This window comes from Corvus hawaiiensis, unplaced genomic scaffold (genome assembly GCF_020740725.1).
Source record: "Corvus hawaiiensis isolate bCorHaw1 unplaced genomic scaffold, bCorHaw1.pri.cur scaffold_85_ctg1, whole genome shotgun sequence".
NCBI classification, from domain to species: domain Eukaryota; kingdom Metazoa; phylum Chordata; class Aves; order Passeriformes; family Corvidae; genus Corvus; species Corvus hawaiiensis.
In genome coordinates this window covers 30,317-52,046 of record NW_025963385.1, presented here as the reverse complement: position 1 = coordinate 52,046, position 21,730 = coordinate 30,317, and the positions used below count along the sequence as shown (strand labels likewise).

The window sequence follows — 21,730 nt, the reverse complement described above, 5'->3', positions numbered from 1 at the left end:
ATTGCCCTATTTTTCCACCACTGAATTCCTCAGTCCTGCTTCCAAGGATTTCTTGAATACCACGGGGCTTTTCTCAACATTTACCCCCACAACCTTCCCTACGTGCCCACTGCTCATCACCTCATTTTTCCCTCAATGTGTTCGTTCTCCACCCCAGAGAGTTTGTCAAGTGTTGCCTCCAAAATGTTCCCCATCTGTCCACTACTCAGTTCCCCATTTTGCCTCCAAAATATTCCTTCTGTCTCCTCCAGATTGCATCCACTTTTACCCCCAACATTTTACTTCCTCTACAATATTGATTAAACCTTTTCCACCCCAAAAATGTGCATTCTCTCCCTTAAACAGCACCTCGGCTTTTCCCTCAAAAATGCCCCAGAGAGAAACTCAGATTCAGCCCCCAAACTCCCATTTTCCTACACAAACAGTTCTTGTGGCCCCTCTCAATTCCCCCAGGCTTTCAGCTAAAGGAAGAACTGGAAGCCTATTCCCTCATCTCCGCCCCTGTTTTGCTTTCCCGGAAAACCTTGCGATCCCACACTTTCTCCAAGAGATCTGCTGGGAGTACTGCAAGGTTTGCTCTGTCAGAGCGCCAGGGGGGTTTACAGCACTTGTTCCTCTGCATCTTTATCCTTTTATCAGCTTTCCCCTGGAACGGTGTTGTGGGACAAGCTTGGAATTACCAGAAATGGATCAGGTTCACATTTTTTCCCCACCAGTTTTTATCTGGTTTGAAATTCCTGGAATTACCCTCAAATATGCCCTAGAACACTGCTGTGAAAGGATCAATGAGAAGAACAGCCTGAAAGCAGAAAACCACCTCCAGCAGCAGCCAGAACGATCCCATTTCTCTTCTTACCTGGTCCTGCCAGAGCTCCCAACAGCCATTCCCATTCCGAAACAAGAGCTATGGAAGGCATTCCTGCTGTCCGTGAGGGTGAGGAGGCAGTTCTGGATGTTCTTTGTTCTGTGGAATCAGACAACAAACAGAGTGTAAATGATCTTGGTGGTCCCTTCCAAGCCAAACCACCCTGTGATTCCATGCGTGGATCAGCACCTGTCCCAACTCCATTCCAGAAACCCCCTCCCACTAACCCAGAACTTTCCTTTTTCTGCTCAACATCAGGGATTTGCTGCCGAGTGCCCCGGGCAGGGGACGCCTCAGCCTTCCCTGGGGTGCCTCAGCCTTCCCTGGGGTGCCTCAGCCTTCCCTGGGACACCTCAGCCTTCCCTGGGACACCGCAGCATTCCCTGGGACCGCAGCATTCCCTGGGACCGCAGCATTCCCTGGGGTGCCTCAGCCTTCCCTGGGGTACCTCAGCCTTCCCTGGGACCGCAGCATTCCCTGGGGTGCCTCAGCCTTCCCTGGGGTACCTCAGCATTCCCTGGGACGCCTCAGCCTTCCCTGGGACCGCAGCCTTCCCCGGGGTGCCTCAGCATTCCCTGCGCTGCCTCAGCACTCCCTGCGCTGCTGTTCCACGCCCATCCCGTGGTCCAGCGCCTGTGCGGGCTGCAGTGCCGGGCTCTCCCCACAAGGCGGCAGCACCGGGAGCGAGCAGCCCCGGCCGGTCCCGCTGGCTCGGGGCAGCTGCGCCTTGAACCCGCCCTGAGCCGGCGGGGCCGTGAACACAGCGGGCACAAACCCCACCGGTGCCCTTTATTTCACCCTCAGAGGCACAGGATCGCAGCATTTCCTGGGCTGCAAGGGACCCGCAGGGAGCATCGAGTCCAAATCCTGGCCCTGCACCCCAAGAATCCCACCCTGTGCCCGAGAGCCTTGTCCAGACGCAAACTCTTCCCCCAAGATCCTGAAAACACAGAGGGGCTAGGAGAAGGATGACCATGGAAGATTTTTTATATAGATCTCCTTGTATGATCGTTATATAATATTATTAGATAGTCCAGGAACCCATCCCTGTGCCTGGACACCCATCCCTGGGCCGGGACACCCATCCCTGGGCCGGAATACCGATCCCCCGCGGCCCCCACCGTCCGCTCGGAGCTGTCCCCGTTCCCCGCTCACCTCCGAGCCCGGAGCACCCGCCCCGGTGCCCCCGGCCCGGCAGCGCTGCTCCCCGGGCTCCCCGCCATTGCCGCTCCTGGCGAAGAAGGGCGGAAGTCACCGGGACCGCACCAATGTGGCTATTCGACCTTCTCAAGATGGCGGCCGGAAGGCCCCCCCCCCCCCCCCCCCGCTCCGTCTATTTGGCTGCCTGAATGCTCCCGCCTGCCCCAGGCGCCGCTGACCCCACAGTCGGTGTCCGCATAGCGGGAAACGCCTCAGAAAATTGCGTGCAAGCGCTGGGCTGGCGTCGGCGTCGGCGCCGCGTTCAGGCAGCCGAATAGATGCAGCTTGGGGGGGGGGAGGGGGGGGGGGGGGGCCTTCCCTGCCGCCATATTGAGAAGGTCAGAAAACAGCGTAAACGACCGCCATCTTTAGTGTGGCGGTGACGTAACTTCCGCACTTCGCCGCCATCTTGGGTGCTGGCAGAAGCAACTTCCGGTCCAACCGCCATCTTTAGTGTGGCAGTGACGTAACTTCCTCCCTTCGTCGCCATCTTGGGTGCTGGCAGAAGCCACTTCCGCTCGAGCCGCCATCTTTAGTGTGGTACACTTAAGGCCCCCGCCCCTCACACGGGCTTCTGTCTATTCGGCTGCCTGAATCCGGCCCGGACTCCGACGCCGGCCCCGCGCTTTCCGCGCGATTTTCCGCGGTGCTTCCCGGTGCGAGGACACGGCTGGTGGGGTCAGCGGCACCGGAGGCGGGCGACTGCTCCGCGACCGGCGGCAGGCATCGGCAGGGACACCTCTCAAAGGGGCCTAGTGCGTCCGCCATCTTGAGTGTGGCGGAAGTGTAAACCACTCTCTGCAAGCTCCTGGCAGGTTCTAATAAAAACGTCACTTAACGCCGTCCCGAGAGCGCCCAACTGCGCCTTCCTTTCCGAGCCGCCTCCTTGAGAGCGGCACGCGGGCGGCTCGATTCCAACCGTGCCCGCCCGGTGCTCCCCGCCCGGGTCGCGCTGCGACCGCGCCTCTGCTGCCCGGCAAAACCGGCCCCGCCGGGCCGCCCCCCGCCCTGTCATTCCTCGCAGTCGCCGCCCCGCACGGCGCCCACTCCTTTCCATAGCTGTGGCCCCGCTCACGCACGGCCCTGTCCCTCGGCGCTCCGAGCCGCCCTTCGCCCCTCCTCTCCGCTGACAGACACCGCCCCGCTCGCTCCCGCTCCTTGCCCTTGCCACGCTCGGCAGCCACCGAGGCCGCCGCCCTCTCGGCTCAGCCGGCACCGGGCGGCAGCAGCGCCGGGGCGCCGTGCCGGGGGCGGCAGTGCCGCGCTCTCGCCACCAGGCGGCAGCAGCGCCGCCCAGCTCAGCCCGGGGGCAGAGACAGAGCAGAGGCAAAAGCCGCCTCTGGGCGCTCTGCAGCTCCTGCAGCCCGAGCGTCTCGGCTCCTGGGGCCAGGCACTTGCTTCTTTCCTTCCTACAGAAAAACGCCGGCTCGTTATTCGCAAAACTTGCTGATCTCTATCCCCAGCTTCTTATATTCCTGTATGCGACAGAGTAGAGAGAGAGGGCTGGCTTATTTCAAAATGAATTTACATCTAAATCAGTAGCATTTTCCTATAGATGTAAAAGTGAAGAACTTAACAGGTTTTAGTATTCTGCACACATCCCTCCCTGGGAGGAATGGTAAAAAGTTAAAACCAAATGAAATCTAAAAAGTAGAAAGTTAAAGTTGCAACAACAGAAATTTATAAACAAACAAAGAGGTAAAATACAAGAAACTAACAAATTTCTAAAGGTAGAAAGTTAAAAACAAACCAAGTTAGAAACCAAAAAAAAAAATTAGAAACAAACAAAATTAGAAAGGTAGAAATTTAGGAACAAACTCAGAAAGGCAAGTGTTGAGCCTTTGACAGGGTACCCTTCCTTCTCGGACCAGGGTGAAAGAGCAGAGGAGGCTGCTGTTCTGCTGAGTTCTTTATTTCACAGTCTCACAGCTGTCTTGAAGGCAGAGTTCGAATGGGGTTACATGATAAAGCCAAGCAGCAGCAGCAGGCAACACCAGCTTCTTCTATATGCTCCATACACTGTATTTTTTCTTACAGAAGTGTGGATTCTATTTGTTAATTGACCAGTAAGATTAACACATGATTCTAGTTCTCTTTTTCTTAACCCATCCTGGTCTAATTCTAACAGTCGTAAGCCTCACACGAGTGTTACATCTGTATTACACAGATTTACACATGCAGTTTCTATCAGCTCTTACTGTTTATGTGAACAGTCTAATTCTATCTAGATTTTGTCTAAAGTAAAGAATTCTGTGAAAAGGTAACATGGCTGCAGCAAGAGCTGTGTTTAAGATCTCTGCTACAGCTTTTTCAGCTTTAAGGCACTTAGCATCTATTTCTACTAAAAGTTAAAAATCTGTATTTCTATTTCACTTTGGTGTGGCTTCATGGATGTCAGCTTGTTCAAAGGTTTTAATTCAAACCTAATGCTTTGGCTTCCCTCTGGGCCTGAGGGAACTTCTCTAACAAGAAGGTTAGAAACAAAGTTAGAAAGGTAAAAGTTAGAAAGTAAAAAACAAATTTAGAAAGGCACAAAGTTAGAAACGTAGAGTGTTAGAAACAAACAAAGTTAGAAAGGTAAAAATGGGGAGAAAAACAAAAGTATAAAGTTTCAACGTTACAAACAAAGGCAGAAAGGGACAAATCTAGAAAGTTAGAAACAAACAAAGGTAGAAAGTTAGAAAGGTAGCAACAAAAATGGTAGGAATGTAGAAAGGTAGAAACAAGCAAAAGTAGAGAGTTAGAAATGTAGAAAGTCAGAAAAGTAGAAACAAAGATAGAAAGTCAGAGACGTAGAAAGTTAGAAACTACCAAAGGTAAAAATGAACAAAGGTAAAAAGAAACAAAACTTTGAAAGGTGGTACAAAGTCATAAAAGTAGAAACAAAAAAGGTAGAAAGGCAGAAGGTCAGTGTTGCAGTGGGGATCCTGCAACACGCATATATCAAACCAGGAGTCCTGTGGAAAGGAAATATATATGGACAGACAGATTCTTGATAGCTGTTTCAGAGATGTTTATTTCTCCAGCCGCATGGCCGGAGCTCTGCCCAGGAACTGTTCCAGTCCCGGGACCAAGGGTCCTTCTGCCCGCGCAGGGAACACAAACCAACCAATGGGAACGAGGCTGAGCAGGGGCAGGGAAACCCCGTGTCTGTGCCCTCAGGGCCCCTCTCCCAGGGCTACATGGCAGGGGAGGGACCCCAACACCTCACCCGTTTTATTTTAATAAAAGGAGAATGAAAACAACTGGATAAACATAACAAGAACAGTTTCAAAACAAAACAAGCCACCCTCCTGAGTCTTTAAATGTCCAAACAGATTCTCTGGAACATCTTAGGGCTGACAGAAGGGAGACAGGACTCTCTGAGCATGCTTTGTGGGGAAACTGAGGCAGGAGAGGGTTTAACTTCTTCCCTCCCCCTTTTCATCCCCCACTCGGCATTGGAAAGGGATTTTTGGGGAAACAATTGGCAAAAGCATGGTTTTGTGAGGGAAACCATGGGTGAAAAAACGGATTGGGAATACACTGGGGGTAATAGGACATAGGGTAAAAGGGAAAGGTGGGATTAGGAAAGGGAAACTGTAGGGGGGGCTTACAATGGAGATATTGTCTAACATGACTACGATTTTTTGCATATATACTGCCTTTTACAGAAACACCATCAGGCCCAGTGACCTGCGATGCTTGTAACCCTTTTCTCCCTAGTACAATATTAAATTCCACCACCTCTCCATCTCCCAAGCTTGGGATGCATTTTTCAGGGTTATTCTTTTTAATAGCAGTTCTATGCACGAATATGTCTTGCTGGTTGTCACACCTTGTTATAAAACCATAATTTTGCTTAACATTATACCATTTTACTATCCCTAAGATCTTAGTTACTATGATTTTTTTCTTTTTCCGAGTGGCTGCTGTTTTCTGTCTCGCTGCGTCTTTGCTGTCTCTTTCAGTCGCTCCCGTGTTGGAATTGTCGGGGCTGCTGGTGCCTGCGCGCTCTTCCCGGGGTCGCGTTCGGGGCTGCGCGGGCCGGGCCGGGCCGTGCCGCTCAGTTCTCCGTGCGTCGCCTCCTCTGGTCGCAGCTTCGCTGCCGATGCCGGGCGCTGCACCCACGTCTCGGCCGGGCCCCCGAGCGATGACCCCCCCGCGCTCCGCTCCAGCGCGCGTCTCGGCTGGGCGCGGCTCCGTTCCACCGCCGCCGCCGCCAGCCGCCGCCCGCGCGCCGCCCCTCTCGGTCGGGCGTTCACGGGGCTCGCTCCACCACGCGCTGCGCGCGGCCGGGCGGGCACCGCCGGGTCCCGCCGCGCCTCGCTCCGCCACCGACACTGCGGCTCGCGTGGCTCCGCCCGCGCGCGGGAACTGCCTCGCTGCTGCTCGCAGAGCGCTCGGTGCACGTGGCCTGGGCCGCACGGTCCCTGCGCCAGGCTTCCCTTCGCCAGGACACAGCTGACATTGCTCAACACTCTCGGTAACTAAATAATATTCACGAAAATATTCTTCCATCGGCATATATTTTGACTCCAGTATTAACTGTGTCCAAACGGTTTTCCAAAAGCCCTTGGTAAGAATTAAATCCCAAGAAACATAGAAAAAGTTCTTAAACAACCATGCCAGGAAGTGTTTCAGTTCTTTTTGAGCTTGAATCAAGCTAAAATTCACAAATCGTTGTTCAAGAATCATTTTTAGTTTAAGATAAATGTCCATATGCGGCTCTGAGAGCCAAGAGTCTTCCCACGGTTCCTCCATAGTTTAGATATGGAATAGCAAAGCAAAACCAAGAAGAGGAATCCAAAGTTTCCAGGGTTTACTCACACAAATCAGTCGCTTAGGGATCGGGGATCGTTCTGCTCTCAAATCTCCACCATTTGTTGCAGTGGGGATCCTGCAACACGCATATATCAAACCAGGAGTCCCGTGGAAAGGAAATATATATGGACAGACAGATTCTTGATAGCTGTTTCAGAGATGTTTATTTCTCCAGCCGCACGGCCGGGGCTCTGCTGAGGAACTGTCCCAGTCACGGGACCCGAGGGTCCTTCTGCCCGCGCAGGGAACACAAACCAACCAATGGGAACGAGGCTGAGCAGGGGCAGGGAAGCCCCGTGTCTGTGCCCTCAGGGCCCCTCTCCCAGGGCTACACGGCAGGGGAGGGACCCCAACAGGTCAGAAGGGTAGAAATGAACAAATGCAGAAAGGTAGAAACACAGAAATGAACAAAGGTAGAAATGTAGAAAGTTAGAAATGAAGAAAGATGGAAAGATAGAAAGTTCAAAGGGTAGAAACAAACAAACATGTCAAGTTAGGAATTTAGAAAGGTAGAAAGCAACAAAGGTAGAAAAATAGAAAGGTAGAGAGTCAGAACCAAACAAAGGTAGAAAGTTAAAAAGGCAGAAATGAACAAAGGTAGGAAGTTGGGGAGGCAGAAAGTGCAGAGGCTGGCAGCAGCCATTCCAGCCTTAACGAGAGCCCTGAGTGGAAGAGCAACTTGTTCCATTGATCTTCACTTTGCTAAGCGCCTTCTGCTCTCTTGGGAAAGATGCAGAGCAGGCAAATGACTACAGGTAGAAGCACCAGGTGTGACTGTTCTTCCTTCACCTCCCAGAAAGCTGGGGGGTTTCATGTCTGAGTCAGTGGCCTAGAAGGGGCAGAAAGTCTGCCCTGACCAGTCTGTGGGCATGGAGCTGTTTTGTCTTTCCCTGTGCCCATTCCCAAAACTCTTTTAAAACTTTCCCAAAATAGAAACACAGAAATACTGGGGCTTGTGTAATAAAGAGAGATCCTGCCTGAAGAAACAGTGGTCTCTGTTTTTTTCCAAGCTGCTACAGAAACAAACAAAGGTAGAAAAGTAAAAATGATCAAAGGAAGGAAGGTGAAAAAGGTAGTTCAAAATCTGTTTATGGCCCCATGAAAAAGAAAGTTGCTTTGAGCTGAAAACCTAAGGAGGCTTTAGGCCCCTCCCTGCGGGCACAAATTCCCTCTCTCTGCTTCTTCTTTTTCTGGGGCTGCATTTTGGAGCAGCCCAAGCTCAGGGATCAATCAGGGAATAAAGAGGATTTTTTCCCTTCACCTCTGCTTCCCCAATCTCCTGTGGCCAGGGACATTTAACAGCCCCAATTTAAAGAGCTCTGACCTGCAGACAGCAGGAAAAAGCTGCTTTTTCCTCTGCTGATCCTCAGATGTGTTTTCAGTCCCTGCTAGGCGGCTCCCTAATTCCAGCCCTGTAACAAAAGGCCCATTTTAAACCCAATATTCCTATTTCAGGCAGAGCTGGGGGGATTTTTGCTGAGTTTGAAGTTCCTGGAAGCCTTTGGCACTTTGCTTTCAGTGATCCTGGATCCAGCCCAGCAAGAGCTGCCCCAGATCTGGGGCAAGGTGGAAAGAAGGGAGCAGATTAAGACCCTAATCTTGATTCCATCACGGATTTTTTCATCACCAGTCCTGGTGAATCACTTTCACTTTTATTATTGCTCCTGTCCCATTCTCCATCTGGGAGATAAGATCTTCTTCCCTGAGCTTTTTTTTAAATTTAAGGTAGATTGCACTGACACCTTCTGAGCTGGAAAGTGGAAAAGTTAGAGAGAAAGAGGAAAGTAAAGCTAAAGAGTTAGAGGAAAAGAGAAAAGCAAAGCTAAAGAGTTAGAGAGAGAGAAAGAGAAAAGTAGAGTTGGAGAGAAGAGGAAAGAGAAAAGTAGAAAAGCACAGGAATAAAGACAAACAGAGGAACAAAGAAACAGTTAAAGAGAAAAATAGAGAAGGACAGAAACAGAGTTAAAGAGAAAAAGAGAGAGACAAAGCAATAAGGAGAAAGAGAAAAGCAAAGAAACAGAGTTCTAGAGAAGCAAAGAAATGGAGTCAAAGACAAACAAGGAAATAGTTAAAGAGAAATAGGAAAATAAACCTGGAGAGAAATATAATTGGAGAGAGTGAGAAGAAGAGAAACAGAGACAGAGGTAGAAACTGAGAAAGACACAGAAATAACGATAGACATGGAAAAGTGAAGTGAGGAATAGACTAGAAAGTAAAGCAAAGCAAGAAATACAGTGAAAAAATGACTAAACCACACCAAAGAAAGACAGGAGCTGGGGGGGGGGGGGGGGCTGGGTATCTTTATTAGGGTTTTAGGGTTTATTCAACTTGATTGAATGGATTTTTGTATACAGAAACAACAATGTATACAAATAAAGTACAAATACAATCCATATACACACTGGTAAAAGTCCAATTTGCATACAGAGCAATACATGGAAATGCAGCAGCAAACACAAATACAGACCAACACAGAGCAACACAAGCCAAATACATATCAATACAATATAACAATTATTCTATTCCTGGAAAACTTGCTACATTTTGTTTTATTGTTAGCGGAAACCCAAAACAACAGCACCACAGGGAGAACATAACAGTCATCCACCACACACACCTCTTTGAGCTTCCACACAACCCCACCATCATCTCAACCACTCTCCCCACCCAGGCCCCTCGGGAACAGGGTTCCTGGGAGCCTCCAAATTGTCCTGCCTGACAAAACCCCGGCACAGTCCGCACCCAAACCTTGGCGATGAACATCGCCTTGCAGACCGGCCAGGACCGAGGAAAAAAAAACCCAGCCAGGGGGAAAAAAAAACCACCCCAGCGGGGGTTTTTTTATTCTAAATTTAAAAATGTGTTGAAAAACCTGAAAGACAAAAACCAAACACACAAGGCTGGAACCATTCCACACACACACTCTCACAGGCAGACACAACCACATCGGCAGACACAACCTCTCACACACAGCTACAGACAGTCACACGCTCTTCAGCTTACACACTGACTGCAGCCATTCATCAAAACACTCCACCGATGGAGATACTTTGGTACATCTCCCCCGGCTGCCGTTCCTCGACATTGAACCGTAGATTCCGGGAAAATCCGTAGCATTGGTGACCGTGGAGATCCAAAGCCGCCTCGGGACCTGCGAGACAATGTGAGGTGGTCAGAGAGTGGCCCGTGGCTAGGAGTTATCCCCACACCAGGCCCATAAATTTTCTGCCCAAAACCCCATAGAAAATAGATGAACCCTTAAGTTTTATGGCTGTTCTGCCTAACTGTGACTCTACGTGCCAGGGCAGGGCGGCTCCGACCCTAAGCGGCGCACAGACGGGCGGCACCCCAAATTAAGGAAAGATGACACAAGGGCTCGAGATGAGTCTCCAGAAGATTAATTTTCGAGTGCAATACACTTAAGAGGCAATGGAACCTACTGAAATACTGCGGTCACAGAGGGAGGGTCCGATACCCTCCCTAGAGAAGTCCAAGGGAATGGCGTGTGAAAAGAAGCCGGTACCAAAACTGAGAAGGAAGATGGATGAGAACATCTTGTGTACTTCCTCCGGTCTCAAGAAGTAAAAAGGTAAAGATGCCAGAATAAGCCCCATCCAGGAAAGTAGGCAAGTAGAGTACGGCCAATACGGCCAAGAACAATGCAAAAAAATCCCTGACATGCAACAAAGCCCTGTGACACAGAGGACAATGGACACTACAGAACATAGACACAACCTGCAGAACACAGACACAAGTTGAAACTGCCCAGCAGTTTCACCTGATGGACCCAAGATTCCTACTGCAAGATGAGCCAGAGGCCGATGATGCCAAAGGAAAGAAAGCTCTACGGCAATAGCACATGATGGCAAAACATAAGTCCTTACAAGAAGTTAGTACCAAAGCTGTTAAGAGGATGCTCAAGAAGCTCAGTAGGCCTAGAGAAGAAGGCAACAACGGCTAGGGGACCGGGGCGATCGCTCCGGACCCAAAGGCGAGCTCCTCAGGCAAAAAAGATCCGCGATGACATTGAGACTCAGAGAAGGCCGATGACGTGAAGCTCGTGAGAACGCGGAGGCGGGTCGGAACCGTCCTGCCCGGCAAAGGGTCGGGCGATGCTGAGGAGAAACCCTCTCCCTTTACTTCCAAGGGGCCTATCCCGCTACAGCCCTCTCCTCTAAGCTAACTTCAAATTGCCTCCTGCAATTCCAAAGGGTTTTCCCTTGTCTCCACCACCGGTCCCGACACTTAGCTTTTGGAAGACGAGCCGACAAAATCCATCCTCGATGGAAATGAGCACACGGGCGCCGTGGATGTTAATACAGTCCCCAGGGTCTGTTTCGGTGGCTGTAAAAATTCAGAAAAAAAATTCAGACCGCAATGAGACGTCACAAAAGTGACCCCTTGCACAAGGCCTCCCTCCCTCCTAAGGGCCGAGGCTCATCGCTTACCTGCTGCTTCCAAACTTCGGCTCCGCGGCTGCTCACGGTACCTAAGACGACAAAACAGAAAACATCACTGTGGCCCTCGAGAATATTAATCCCCGGGCGTCCTCCACACCAATACCCCAGCTCACCTCAAATCTTCATCCGATTCCAGAGGCGGCCCAGAAAATACCTGCAAGGCAAAAAGGTACATGCTTAGCGCACCGCCACATACCGCTCACCTATTACTTGCCCCGCTTAAAGGCCAACTCACCTGATTGTCTCTATTTCTTGGCATGTCCAAGGCAGCAGCAGCAGCACCTGCAAAGAAACAAAGCAAAAAAACATCCTGAAAGACTTTGAAATCACAACCTCCCCCCTCCAATTAAAGTACACTGCACCTATACCTTAAGCTTGCACCCACCTGGCTGCCAGCATCCCAGACCAGGACATCTTGCAGGTGGACCTCCTAAAATGCACAAAAAACAACAGATGCTTAGAGCTGCACCCGAAATTGATAACTGAGCAAGAAAAACTAGTTCAGTCCACCGGTCACTGCCTACCTCCCTCACTTGACCTTGATGGCTGAGATCTGGCTTTACAGCCTAAAAATAAAGACAAAGAACAATGCTGGAACACAGCCACCATTTGCACTTGCCCCACAAACACAAATGGTGGCTGACCTTCCTGTGGGAACCCCCTCACCCGGTCCAGGGCGCTCTGCCACGGATTTAATCCCTCCGCACCTGAAAGAAAGCGATGACAAAAGTCAAAGGGCTGCATGAGAACTTAACAGCTCCAGCCATCCTGTGTCAATCTAGGAATACCATCTAGAGGCCAAACTACAGCCTACATCACAAATTACAAGTCCCCAGGCCTTGTCCTATTACACCCATGTGCCAGACCATGCAGCAGGGCAGAGCAGCTCTGGGCCAAATTCATGCAAACACCTGTGACACAGGAAAGGACAAAGGAGGGGATGGGATGAAGAGAGAAAACCCTCGGCGAGAAGAACGATCGCAAGGACCGAGAGAACGAGGAATGAGATGACCTAGGCCAGACCAACGGTGAGCCGACGAGGCTCAAAGAGCCCTGGCAGAAGAAGGACTTATTCTGAGAACCGCAAAGACGGATGCCCGAGAATCATACGGTCAGAACCCTCTACCACTCTTCACATGCTGACAAGTCCTAATCCGCTATAATGGATCACTGCGGTGCACAGCTGTGAATACAGCTCAGAACAAGACCATAAAAGACATCCAACTCGACGCTTCTAAAGAGAGATGCGATTCTGATGCGCCTCCAAGCTCTCGAGTCAAAGGATCGATGGTATCGGCACCAGGTGGAGGAGCACCGAGAGCAGAGATGCTAAGAATAACACCCAGCGTTTCCAACAAGAATCTCAAAGGGCTAAGGAAAAAGACCTGCAACAGAAGATGCCCAAAAGACACAGAACATACAATAGAAAAGTAACACACACCGGGACTGCTCTGCTCTGCACACCTTGGCATTGTGATCAAAGGTGAGACTCGCCCTTTATGTGGCCTAAGGGGCCCCTTCCTGGACATCCCCACCTCCAAAGCTGACTCAAAAATCCCTCCCAGCAAGCCCTGACCCAACACCTCACTTTCATTCCCTCAGTGGATTGTAGCCCTCAACTTATCTCTCAGACATCTGGAGATGGGAATCCTCCTCAGGCACAACAGAAGGCCGGCTCACCCTCTGGGAAGCTCCTGTCGTCACTGGGCTGTCGTCTCCTAGTCAACCACAATAAAGAAAACCAAACACCACTACAGGAACTTAGTGGCACATCGGCCAAAGCCCCGACAATTCCACTACTCACCGTCTCCTAAGAAGGCCGGGGTCCTCGGACCACACGCTTCGGCCACGCTCTGAGGCCGACGCCGTCATCACGGGGTATGCCCGGGTTAAGAGGAGACAAGGTGTTGTGGCATTGCTGAAACTTGAGTGGACCCTCCCTCCTCCTCCCTCCCTCCCCGACTCACCGCAACTCCACAGCCATGGATGTACCAGAAGGTACCTCAGAACAGAAAATGTAAAGGCTTCATTGCAGAGCCCCATAATACTTCCAGACCGCTCGCTCCTAAGTGCCCCTAGATTCTCAAGGCCCTGGCTTCATCCCTAGTCTAAGGCTGCGGCTGCTATTACAATAGGCACCCAGGGTAGCAAGGGACAGAGTTACGAGGCGTTTCCATAAATGTGGGGGATGCGTTTGCGTGCCGTAAAACACGTAAATGCAGCCGCTATGCTTACGGAAAAGCCTTAAGCGGCTCCCAGACAGCGTTTCCCACCGTGCCGCCTTCAAAACTCCCCTGCCATAGCTCCTAACGTGAAAATTTGCTGCAGGCGTTGCCTAACCGTGACGGGGCCAAGCCACCTCCCCCCTCCCCTGCCAGGCCCCACTGACCCCACCCCAACCCCCGGTCCCCCCTCCCCTTTTGGAGGGGAGAGCAAACACAGAGAAGACAAAGGCAGGCAAAGACGGACCCTTTATTGGAATCGTGCCAGGACGGCCCAGCAGGCAGAGCCCCCTTAGGTGGGGCAGGGGTGTTACAAGGGTCTGGGGGTCCCAGGAATAGGGTCCTGGGGGCTGCTCGTGGAGGCGAAGGTCACGGGAGGTTCAGCTACGCTCCTCCAAGCTTAGACGGTCGAACAGGTACTCGCCGAGGCCAGCCGAGGCCCCCCCGGGCCCGGTGGCCCCGCCAGTGAGGCGGCGCAGGTTGGTGGCATGGTCCCCTAGCGCCTTGATGGCCTTCACCTGCTCGTCCAGGTAGTGGGACTCCAGGAAGTCACAAAGCTGTGGGACAAAGGGGGTCAGGCAGGGCCGGGGGTCTGCGGGAGGTGAGGGACCCCCAGGAGCAGCCAGAGACTCCAGGGACCCTGCGAGAGGGAGCCCCGGGGTGGCCCCAAGGCGCAGGTGTGGGCAAAGGGAGGGGGGGGGAGAGGGGGTCAGACCCCTGAGGGGCCGGGGGGAAAAGCCAGAGCAGTACTCACGTGGGGGTCCCCCTTCTCGGCAGCCAGCCCGTGCAGCTCCAGCAGCGCCTGGTTCACCGACTTTTCCAGCTGCAGCGCCGCTTCCACCGCCTCCAGCGCCGACCCCCAGGTGTCCCGCTCCGGCTTCTGCGGGGCACGGGCCGTCGTCCTTAAAACCCCATTGGTACCTCCAAATCCCTCCCAGCACCCTCCGGAGCCCTCAAAACCCTTCTCAGCACCCCTCAAACCATCCAAGCACCCCCAAATCCCCCTCAATCCTGAGCAGCACACCCAAAATCCATTTTAGCTCCATTTAGGGGCTCCATTGCCCCCCTGCCTGCCTTCAGTACCCCCAAATCTACTCACGGCACGAGGAGCCCTGGTACACCAGGGCCAGCCGCCCCCCAAAACCGCAGCCCCCCGAACCTTGATGTCCTGCAGGAGAACGCGGCCCCCACGGCGCGTCTGGAAGCGCAGGAGCCCCTCGGCGTGTTCCCGCTCCTCTCGCGACTGCTCCAGGAAAAACCGGGACAGGCGCGGCAGGGCCACGTCGTCCCTGTCGAAGTAAAACCCCTGAGGGACAGAGGAGAGGGAGGTCAGGGGGATCCCCCAGGACCCCCCCCCCAAATTCCTCGGATTCCGCCCTCCCCGCCAGCACCGGGGCGGGACGGAGAGAGTTTTGGGATGCAGGAATGGGGGTGCCCCAACGCCGGGGGCGGGGGCCCCGAGCCCCCCGAGCCCCCCTACCATGGAGAGGTAGACGTAGGAGGCGTGGAGCTCCATGTTGGCCATGCGGTTGACGGCGGCCTCGCAGTCGCGGTGGTAATTCTGGCGGACCTGGGAGTCCATGGCGGGACGGACGGATGGACAGATGGACTTGGGAGCGGCGGGATGGACGGATGGACGGCCGGGATGGACGATGGGCCGGGAGCAGCCGGTTCCGTTCAAGCACTGTTGAAGCGAGAACGCGGCTGTGGCCGCACAAAGCCCGGCGCGGAGGTTTTATCGCCAGTCCCCGCTGGGCGGAGAAAAGGGGGGACTCCCCCCTCTTCTCCCCCCCCGGAAGGACCCGGCAGGCGCGGTGGCCTTGGCCCTTGTCCCTGTTTGTCACACGGTCCCACAGTCAGCATGACTGAGCAGGATTTTAGGGGGCGTGGGGGTCCTACCCCCCCATTTGTGTCCCCCCCCAGGAGGGGTCCCCCCGGGGCGGGGGGGGGGGGGGGGGGGGAGGGGGGCGGCTGGGGGAGAGCTCCAGTTCCCTGCTGGGTTGGGGGGCACGGGGAGCCTGGCGGGGATTGGGGATGAGCTGGGGGGGTGTTTTTGGGGTGGCGGTTGCCCGTTAATGGAAGTTCAAGGGGTTATGGGGTAGGGAAGGAGCTGACTCAGCGCCGGGGCCATAAAAGAGGAACTTGGTCCCAGGGAAGCGCTGACTCCGCGTTTCCGCCGCTCCGGGACTGGGGAGGAACTGGGGGAGACCGGTTGGGACTGGGAGCCCCATAGCGCTTCTCTTCTCTTCCCGCATCCCTTGAGCAGCTCCGGGGGGGCTCGGCTCGGCTCAGCGGGGAAGGGGGGGAGCAGCGGCGCCGTACACCCCGGGACCCCCCTCCCCACCAAAGCCACCCCAAAGTCCCAAAATCCAGAGGCTCTGCTGCAGAAAGGGCACGGCCCCGGCTCCAGATGTGGGACCCCCACCCCAACACCCCCCGGCTGCTCAGTGAATCCCGGGATCGGGACCCCCCTCCCCACGTTTTCAAGCCCCACTGACGACAAACATCTCCCTGTCCCTGAGGGAGGGGAGTGGGGGGGGGACGACGACGACTTCTCCCCACTTCTCCCCCCCCCCACTAGGACCCTCCAATCCCCGAGATTCCCCCAAAATCCCCCGAGATCACGTCGACGCACCCAAATCGCTCCAGGACCCCCAAATCCTCCCCACAAAGTCCACCCCAAATCCCCCCCAGGACCCCCAAAATTCGCCTCAAACCCCTCCCAGCCCCCCCCGAACACCCCAAAGCCCCCAGCCCCATAACCCCCGGGACCCCCCGGACCCCTCCAGGACCCCCAAATCCCCCCAAAAAGCGCCCCGGGAAGCCGCATCCCTCCCCCATCCACGTGGCAAAAGCGAAAATGAAAGCGGTCCTACTCCGCCCCGTCCCCCCCTAAATTCCTGTCCCCCCCCCCTTCCTCATCCACACCCCGAGATCCCCCGAGGAGGTTTTGGGGGGCCCCGGGGGGGCCACTCCCCAATCGAATCATGGCGTTTTGCCTTTTATTTTCATGGTAATTCCCGAGATACAAAAACCAAGGTACAAAAAAAGAAAAGAAAAAAAACCACAAAGGGGGGGGGGAGTGGGGAGGCAGGGCCCGCCCGTTTTTTGGGAGGGGGGGTTCCCTGTGACGTCACCCCCGAGAGCACCGTGGGGGTTGGGGGAAGGGGTCACTTTGCCCCACCCCCGGTGACACAGGGGACCTCCAAAACCGGGGGGGTGTAAACGGGGGGTGTGGCCCCCCCCACCCTGAGAGCCTCCGCCCTGGGAGGGGGGTATTGCACCTGGGGGGCCCTTTCTGGGGGGTGGGGACCCCCAATAAATACTCACCCTACAGCCATGGCTGTAACCCTCCCCCACTACCCCCCCACCTCATTTTGGGGGATTACAGAGACACCCTCTCGCCCCACCCCACCCACCCCATATCGGAGGGTGGAACCGCAGGACCCCCCCCCCACTTGAAGCACCACAAGTCCTGGGGGGCACAGGAGGGGAAGGGGGGGTGTCCCCACCCCATTCATCCCCAAGCCCCCCCCCAAATCCCAGCTGTGGCCTCCGGGCCCTTATGGGAAGGGCTGGGGGGGGCCTGGGGGAGGGTCCCCCCCAGCTCGACCACTGCCCCGAATTCCAGGTGAGCGAGTCCTGTTGGTTAAAAACCCCCTCCGGCCCCAGAAGGCACGGGGGGGTGAGCACCATCCCTGCCGGCAGGGCCAGTCCGGGGAGGGGTCCCGGGGGTTGGGGGGGGGGCGGGGGACAAAATGTGGTCTCCCCGAGAGTCTACGACATCTTCCAGATGGTCAGCGAGGCCGTGAGGACGCCGGCGGCGAAGATGGTGATGGTCTGCCAGGTGGGGGTCCCAAAATGGGACAGGAGCCCTTCCTGGGGGGAGGGGATACGGGAGGGGGGGGTTACCACATGTTGGGGGTTCCCAACTTCCCCCCCCAGAACAACCAGAGTCAGGGGAGTTGGGAAACAGGGGATGGAGGAGAGGATTTGGGGTAAAAGGGGGTGTTGGGGAGGGGTCAGGGGCTCAGCCCCCTGAGGAGTGGGGGCTTTGGGGCCTCACCCATCCGCCCTGGGCCTGGATCCAGGCCAGCACGTTCTCCTGGAGATACTCCAGGGTCCAGCGCAGGATGGTCTGGACCAGCTCCGGGACCTTGGTGCAGAGGGCCTACGGAGAGCAGGGAAGGCTCAGAGGGGGTTCAGGGGGGGCAGGGGAGGGGGCTTTGGGGAGCCCCAGACCCACCTTCAGCACCAGCTTGCAGGCGAAGTAGAACAGGGCAACCACGCGGCCCCAGTTGAAGGTGCGGTCAGCGAACATCTCCTTGGCCACGCGGAAGAACAGCTTTTTGGGGGCATCACAGCCCACCTGCTCGATCATCCTGGGGCAGGGGACGGCGGGGACGGTCAGGGCAGGGTCAGGGACACCGCAGACACCCCCTAAAAGCGGCAGCCGCCCACCTCTGCAGCTCCATGTTGCTGTCGAGCTCGTCGCCAATGCGCCGGAGGCACTCGCTGAGGCGTTTGGTGTCGGGGCTGCTGGGCTGGGGCTCGCCCAGCGCAGCCATGCTCAGGGCCACGGCCTGGGGGTCCCCGCAGCGCTCCACGCGGTCCTTCACGAACCTGGGACCCCCGGCACTCTGGGTACCCCCCCCCCACCCCGGCCCTGTGGGACCCCATCCCTGTGTCCCACCTGCAGCCCAGGTCCCCCCGTGTCCCAGCTGGACCCAAAGTTCCAGGACCCTCTCACGTCCCCCCGATATCCCCATAAACACCAAGTTCCCCCTGTACTCTGTGTCCACCCGGGATCCTCTCAAATCCCCCCATGTCCCCCAATTCCCCCTTCACCCCGTGTTCCCCCAGTTCTGCATCCCCTCAAGCCCCTCCCCAAGTTTCGAGTTTCCCTGCACCCTGTGTCCCCCCAGAGTCCCCCACAAGCCCCCCCGCACCCCAAGTCCCCAGTCCTCCCCACATTGTGTCCCCCCAGTCCCATATCCTCTCAAGTCGCCCCACCCCCTCTGCACCCCAATTGTCCCCCGCAGTCCCAAGTCTCCCCCGCAGCCTGTGTCCCCCCAGAATCCCCACAAGTGGCCCCAGCACGCTGTGTCCCCCAAATCACCCCACGTTCCCCCTGCACCCTAAGTGCCCTCCGGACTCTGTGTCCTCCCTTGTCCCCCTACAGCCCATGTCCCCCACCTCCCCAATCCCTGACCCGCATCCTCTCATCTCCCCCAAGGCCCTTCCCAGTCCCAAGTCCCCCCCGTACCCTGTGCCCCACAAGTCGCCCCTTGTACCCCCCCAGCCCCGCCCGTTCTCCCGGCGCTCCCCGGGCACCGCTACTCACGCCCGCAGCAGGATCGCCCCCGTCTCCATGATCTGGTCAGAGGAGGCCCCTGCGGACAGCGGGGCGCTGACCGGGGGGTACGCGGCCACCGACCCCGGTCGCCGCCGCCGCCGGGCCCGTACAGGCCGCGCCCCTCCGCGGGTCCCGCCAACCCCTCCACTCACCGCCGCCCCCCGGCGGCGGGGCGGGCTCGCCGGAGCCGCCCCCAGTCCCGGCCCCGGGATCACCGCCGCCGCCGCCGCCACCGCCGCCGCCGCCGCCGCTGCCCCCGCCCCGCTGGGACGAAGCTGCCGCCGCCGCCGCCGCCATCGCGCCCGAACCACGTGGTCCCCCGCCGGCGTCACGTGATACCGGCGGCGGGGCGATGTGCCCTGATCACGTGATGGGGGCAACGTTCCACAGACGGGCGGGGGCGGGGGGAGACCGCGCCCATCGCCGCGCCCCTCCCGGCCTGGCCCCGCCCCTCACGGGTTGGCCGTGCCCCTGACCTGTCACTTATCCCTCGGTCCCGCCCCCCGCGGCCCCCCGGGACCCCCGGTGTCACTCCCCTCTCGCGGGGGTGACACCGGGGGGGGTCACATTCCCCCCCCCCCATCGTCCATGGGGGCCCCGGGGCGACGCCCCCGCGGCGCTCCCGCCGCCCCCGGCGCTTCCTGCGGGGCCCGAGGCAGCGGCTCCGACGGGGCGGGCGGAGCGGCCGCAGGTGCGCGGGGGGAACGAGGGGCCCGGGGGCGGTTCGGCCTTGGGGTGGGCTCTGAGGGCCGTGTGTGTGTGAGATCCCCGTGCAGGCATGAGCCCCAAAAGCTGCCTCGGCTGTACCAAGTGCTTCCTCTTCCTCCTCAACCTCTTGTTTTTCGTGAGTGGGGCTGGGGGAGGACTTGGGGGGCAGGGGGGAGAGGGGGTACACAGGGCTGGAGGCGGGCTTGGGGGACAGGGGGAGAGAGGGGGAAGTAGAACTTCGGAGGGCAGGGGGGAGATGCGGGATGCAGAGCTTGGGGGGACTTGTGGCTAAGGGGACACGGGGGGACCTGGGGGGGGGCCCGACAATCTCCCAGTGTTTGCGGGCACTGGGGGTCCCCCATTTCCTGACCTGGGCTCCCCCCGCCCCCCCCCTCCCAGTTCCTGGGCATGCTCCTCCTCACCTTCAGCTTTTGGGTCCTCTTCGACCGGCAGAGCTTCGCCGCCGTGCTGGGTAAGGGACCCCCGAAGCGTGGGGTATCCCAAGGTGTGTGGCACCCCGAGCTGGGGGGCTCCCTGACTCCCCTTCCCCCGCCGTGTCCCCCAGGGTCACCACTGGCCAGCCTGAGGCTCTGGTCCTACGGCTTCTCTGGGGTCGGCATCGTCACGATGCTCCTGGGATTCCTGGGGTGCCTGGGGGCCCTCAAGGAGGTCAAGGTTATGCTGGGGCTGGTGAGTTGGGGGGCTGGGGGGGAGTCGGGAGGGGTCACGGAACTGGGGGGGAGCGGGGGGTGGCTGTGCCGCAACTTCCTGGGGCAACCGCGGGGCCACGTGGTGCTACCACATCCTGTGCCTGGGGAGCGTGAGCGGGGAGGGGGGGACCCCTCCGAGCTGCCCCGGTGCCAGGGAGGGGCTTGGGGGGAGGTCTGGCTGACCCTCACCTTCCCTGTTTATCCTGAAAGTATTTTGGGATCCTGCTGTTGCTCTTCGCTGCCCAGATCACAGTGGCCATCATCGTCTACACGCAGCGCGCCGCTGTGAGTGCAGGGGGACCCCGGGGCTGGAGGGGACACCCCGGGGTCGGGGATGTCCCCATTTGAGGGACAAGACAGGGGGAGACCCTGCGGTCTTGGGACGATGCTGATCCCCCTCCCCAGCTGGCTACAAAGGTGGCCACCTACGCGGAGGAGCTGATCCGGGGGTACCCCGCCCAGGGACCACCTGGGGACCCCCATGAGAGTTGGGACGCTGTCCAGCAGCAGGTGAGACCCCCCAAAACGACCCCCAGAGCCGCCCCACGGCCACCCCACTGACCCCTGCCCCCCCCCCCCCCCCCCCCCAGCTCGGCTGCTGTGGCTGGAAAGGACCCCAGGACTGGGACCACCACGATGACGCCACCAGGGACGGCACCAGGGACGAGGACAAGGCCATCGCCTGCTCCTGCCTCAGGGCACCCAACAGCACCCTCGAGACCCCATGGGTGCTCCCCCCATGGCCACTGCCCCGTGGCCGCCCCCCAGGACATCTTCCCCAGGGTGAGGCACGGGGGAATTGGGGTGTCCTGGAGCTCTGGGAGGGGCTCCAAGTAACCCCTATGTGTCACACCAGGGCTGCAAGGAGAGGGTCCAGACCTGGCTGGCCGGAAACCTGGTCACCATCGTGGGGGTTTGCATAGGCATCAGCCTGGGGGAGGTAGGAGGGATGCCCTGGGGTGGAGGGCTGAGCTGGAGAGGGGCTGGGGATGGTCGGGAGGCTGTGGGACCATAGGGTGGGTGGGCTGGGGAGCAGCTGGGGGGCCAGGGAGGGTTCAGGGGATGGTCTATGGGGAACCGGGGGGTTGGTGGGGATTCAGGATGGGCAGAAGGGTCCGTGGGGATTCAGGGTGGCCGGGAGGGGGGTCAGGGATGCGGGTGGGTCCGGGAGGGCTGATCCTGCTCTCTGCTCCCAGCTTTCCCTGCTGATGCTGTCGATGTTCCTGGTCCGGAACCTGGACTCCCACTACGAGAAGCTGCTGCGGGGACTCTGAGGGGGCCGGGGCGGGGTGGGGGGAAGGGCGGGGGGGTTTGTCCTTCAATAAAAGCCGTTGGGAAGCAGCGGAACCGAGACGGGACAGGGACGGGATCGGGAGGGGACCGAGAACGCGCGGCTCGCGTGGAGC

At 57.3% G+C, this 21,730-nt stretch overlaps 3 protein-coding genes across 4 annotated transcripts; 1 reads left to right on the top strand and 2 right to left on the bottom strand.

Annotated features, from left to right (window-relative positions):
- Nucleotides 1-13,781: 13,781 nt before the first annotated feature.
- Nucleotides 13,782-15,279, bottom strand: FTL (ferritin light chain). Its single transcript, XM_048293518.1, has 4 exons — nucleotides 15,031-15,279; nucleotides 14,710-14,856; nucleotides 14,305-14,430; nucleotides 13,782-14,107 (listed from the first exon to the last, which is right to left on the bottom strand). Exons 1-4 carry the CDS (start codon nucleotides 15,130-15,132, stop codon nucleotides 13,931-13,933), a joined length of 552 nt encoding a protein of 183 aa, XP_048149475.1. The 5' UTR covers nucleotides 15,133-15,279; the 3' UTR covers nucleotides 13,782-13,930.
- A 1,919-nt stretch (nucleotides 15,280-17,198) lies between these two features.
- On the bottom strand, nucleotides 17,199-19,104 carry BAX (BCL2 associated X, apoptosis regulator). The gene is made up of 6 exons (XM_048293515.1): nucleotides 19,059-19,104; nucleotides 18,895-18,943; nucleotides 18,012-18,173; nucleotides 17,797-17,932; nucleotides 17,617-17,721; nucleotides 17,199-17,429 (listed from the first exon to the last, which is right to left on the bottom strand). The coding sequence occupies exons 2-6, from the start codon at nucleotides 18,921-18,923 to the stop codon at nucleotides 17,328-17,330; spliced, it is 534 nt and encodes a 177-aa protein (XP_048149472.1). The 5' UTR covers nucleotides 18,924-18,943; nucleotides 19,059-19,104; the 3' UTR covers nucleotides 17,199-17,327.
- A 235-nt stretch (nucleotides 19,105-19,339) lies between these two features.
- CD37 (CD37 molecule) lies at nucleotides 19,340-21,630 on the top strand. Of its 2 annotated transcripts, XM_048293508.1 has the most exons (8): nucleotides 19,600-19,750; nucleotides 20,014-20,086; nucleotides 20,180-20,304; nucleotides 20,535-20,609; nucleotides 20,730-20,830; nucleotides 20,915-21,107; nucleotides 21,181-21,264; nucleotides 21,521-21,630. In XM_048293508.1, exons 1-8 carry the CDS (start codon nucleotides 19,685-19,687, stop codon nucleotides 21,596-21,598), a joined length of 795 nt encoding a protein of 264 aa, XP_048149465.1. In that variant the 5' UTR covers nucleotides 19,600-19,684; the 3' UTR covers nucleotides 21,599-21,630. The 2 variants fall into 2 exon arrangements, with proteins under 2 accessions (XP_048149464.1, XP_048149465.1); XM_048293507.1 differs by lacking the exon at nucleotides 20,014-20,086 and having other exon boundaries at nucleotides 19,340-19,750.
- Nucleotides 21,631-21,730: the final 100 nt, after the last annotated feature.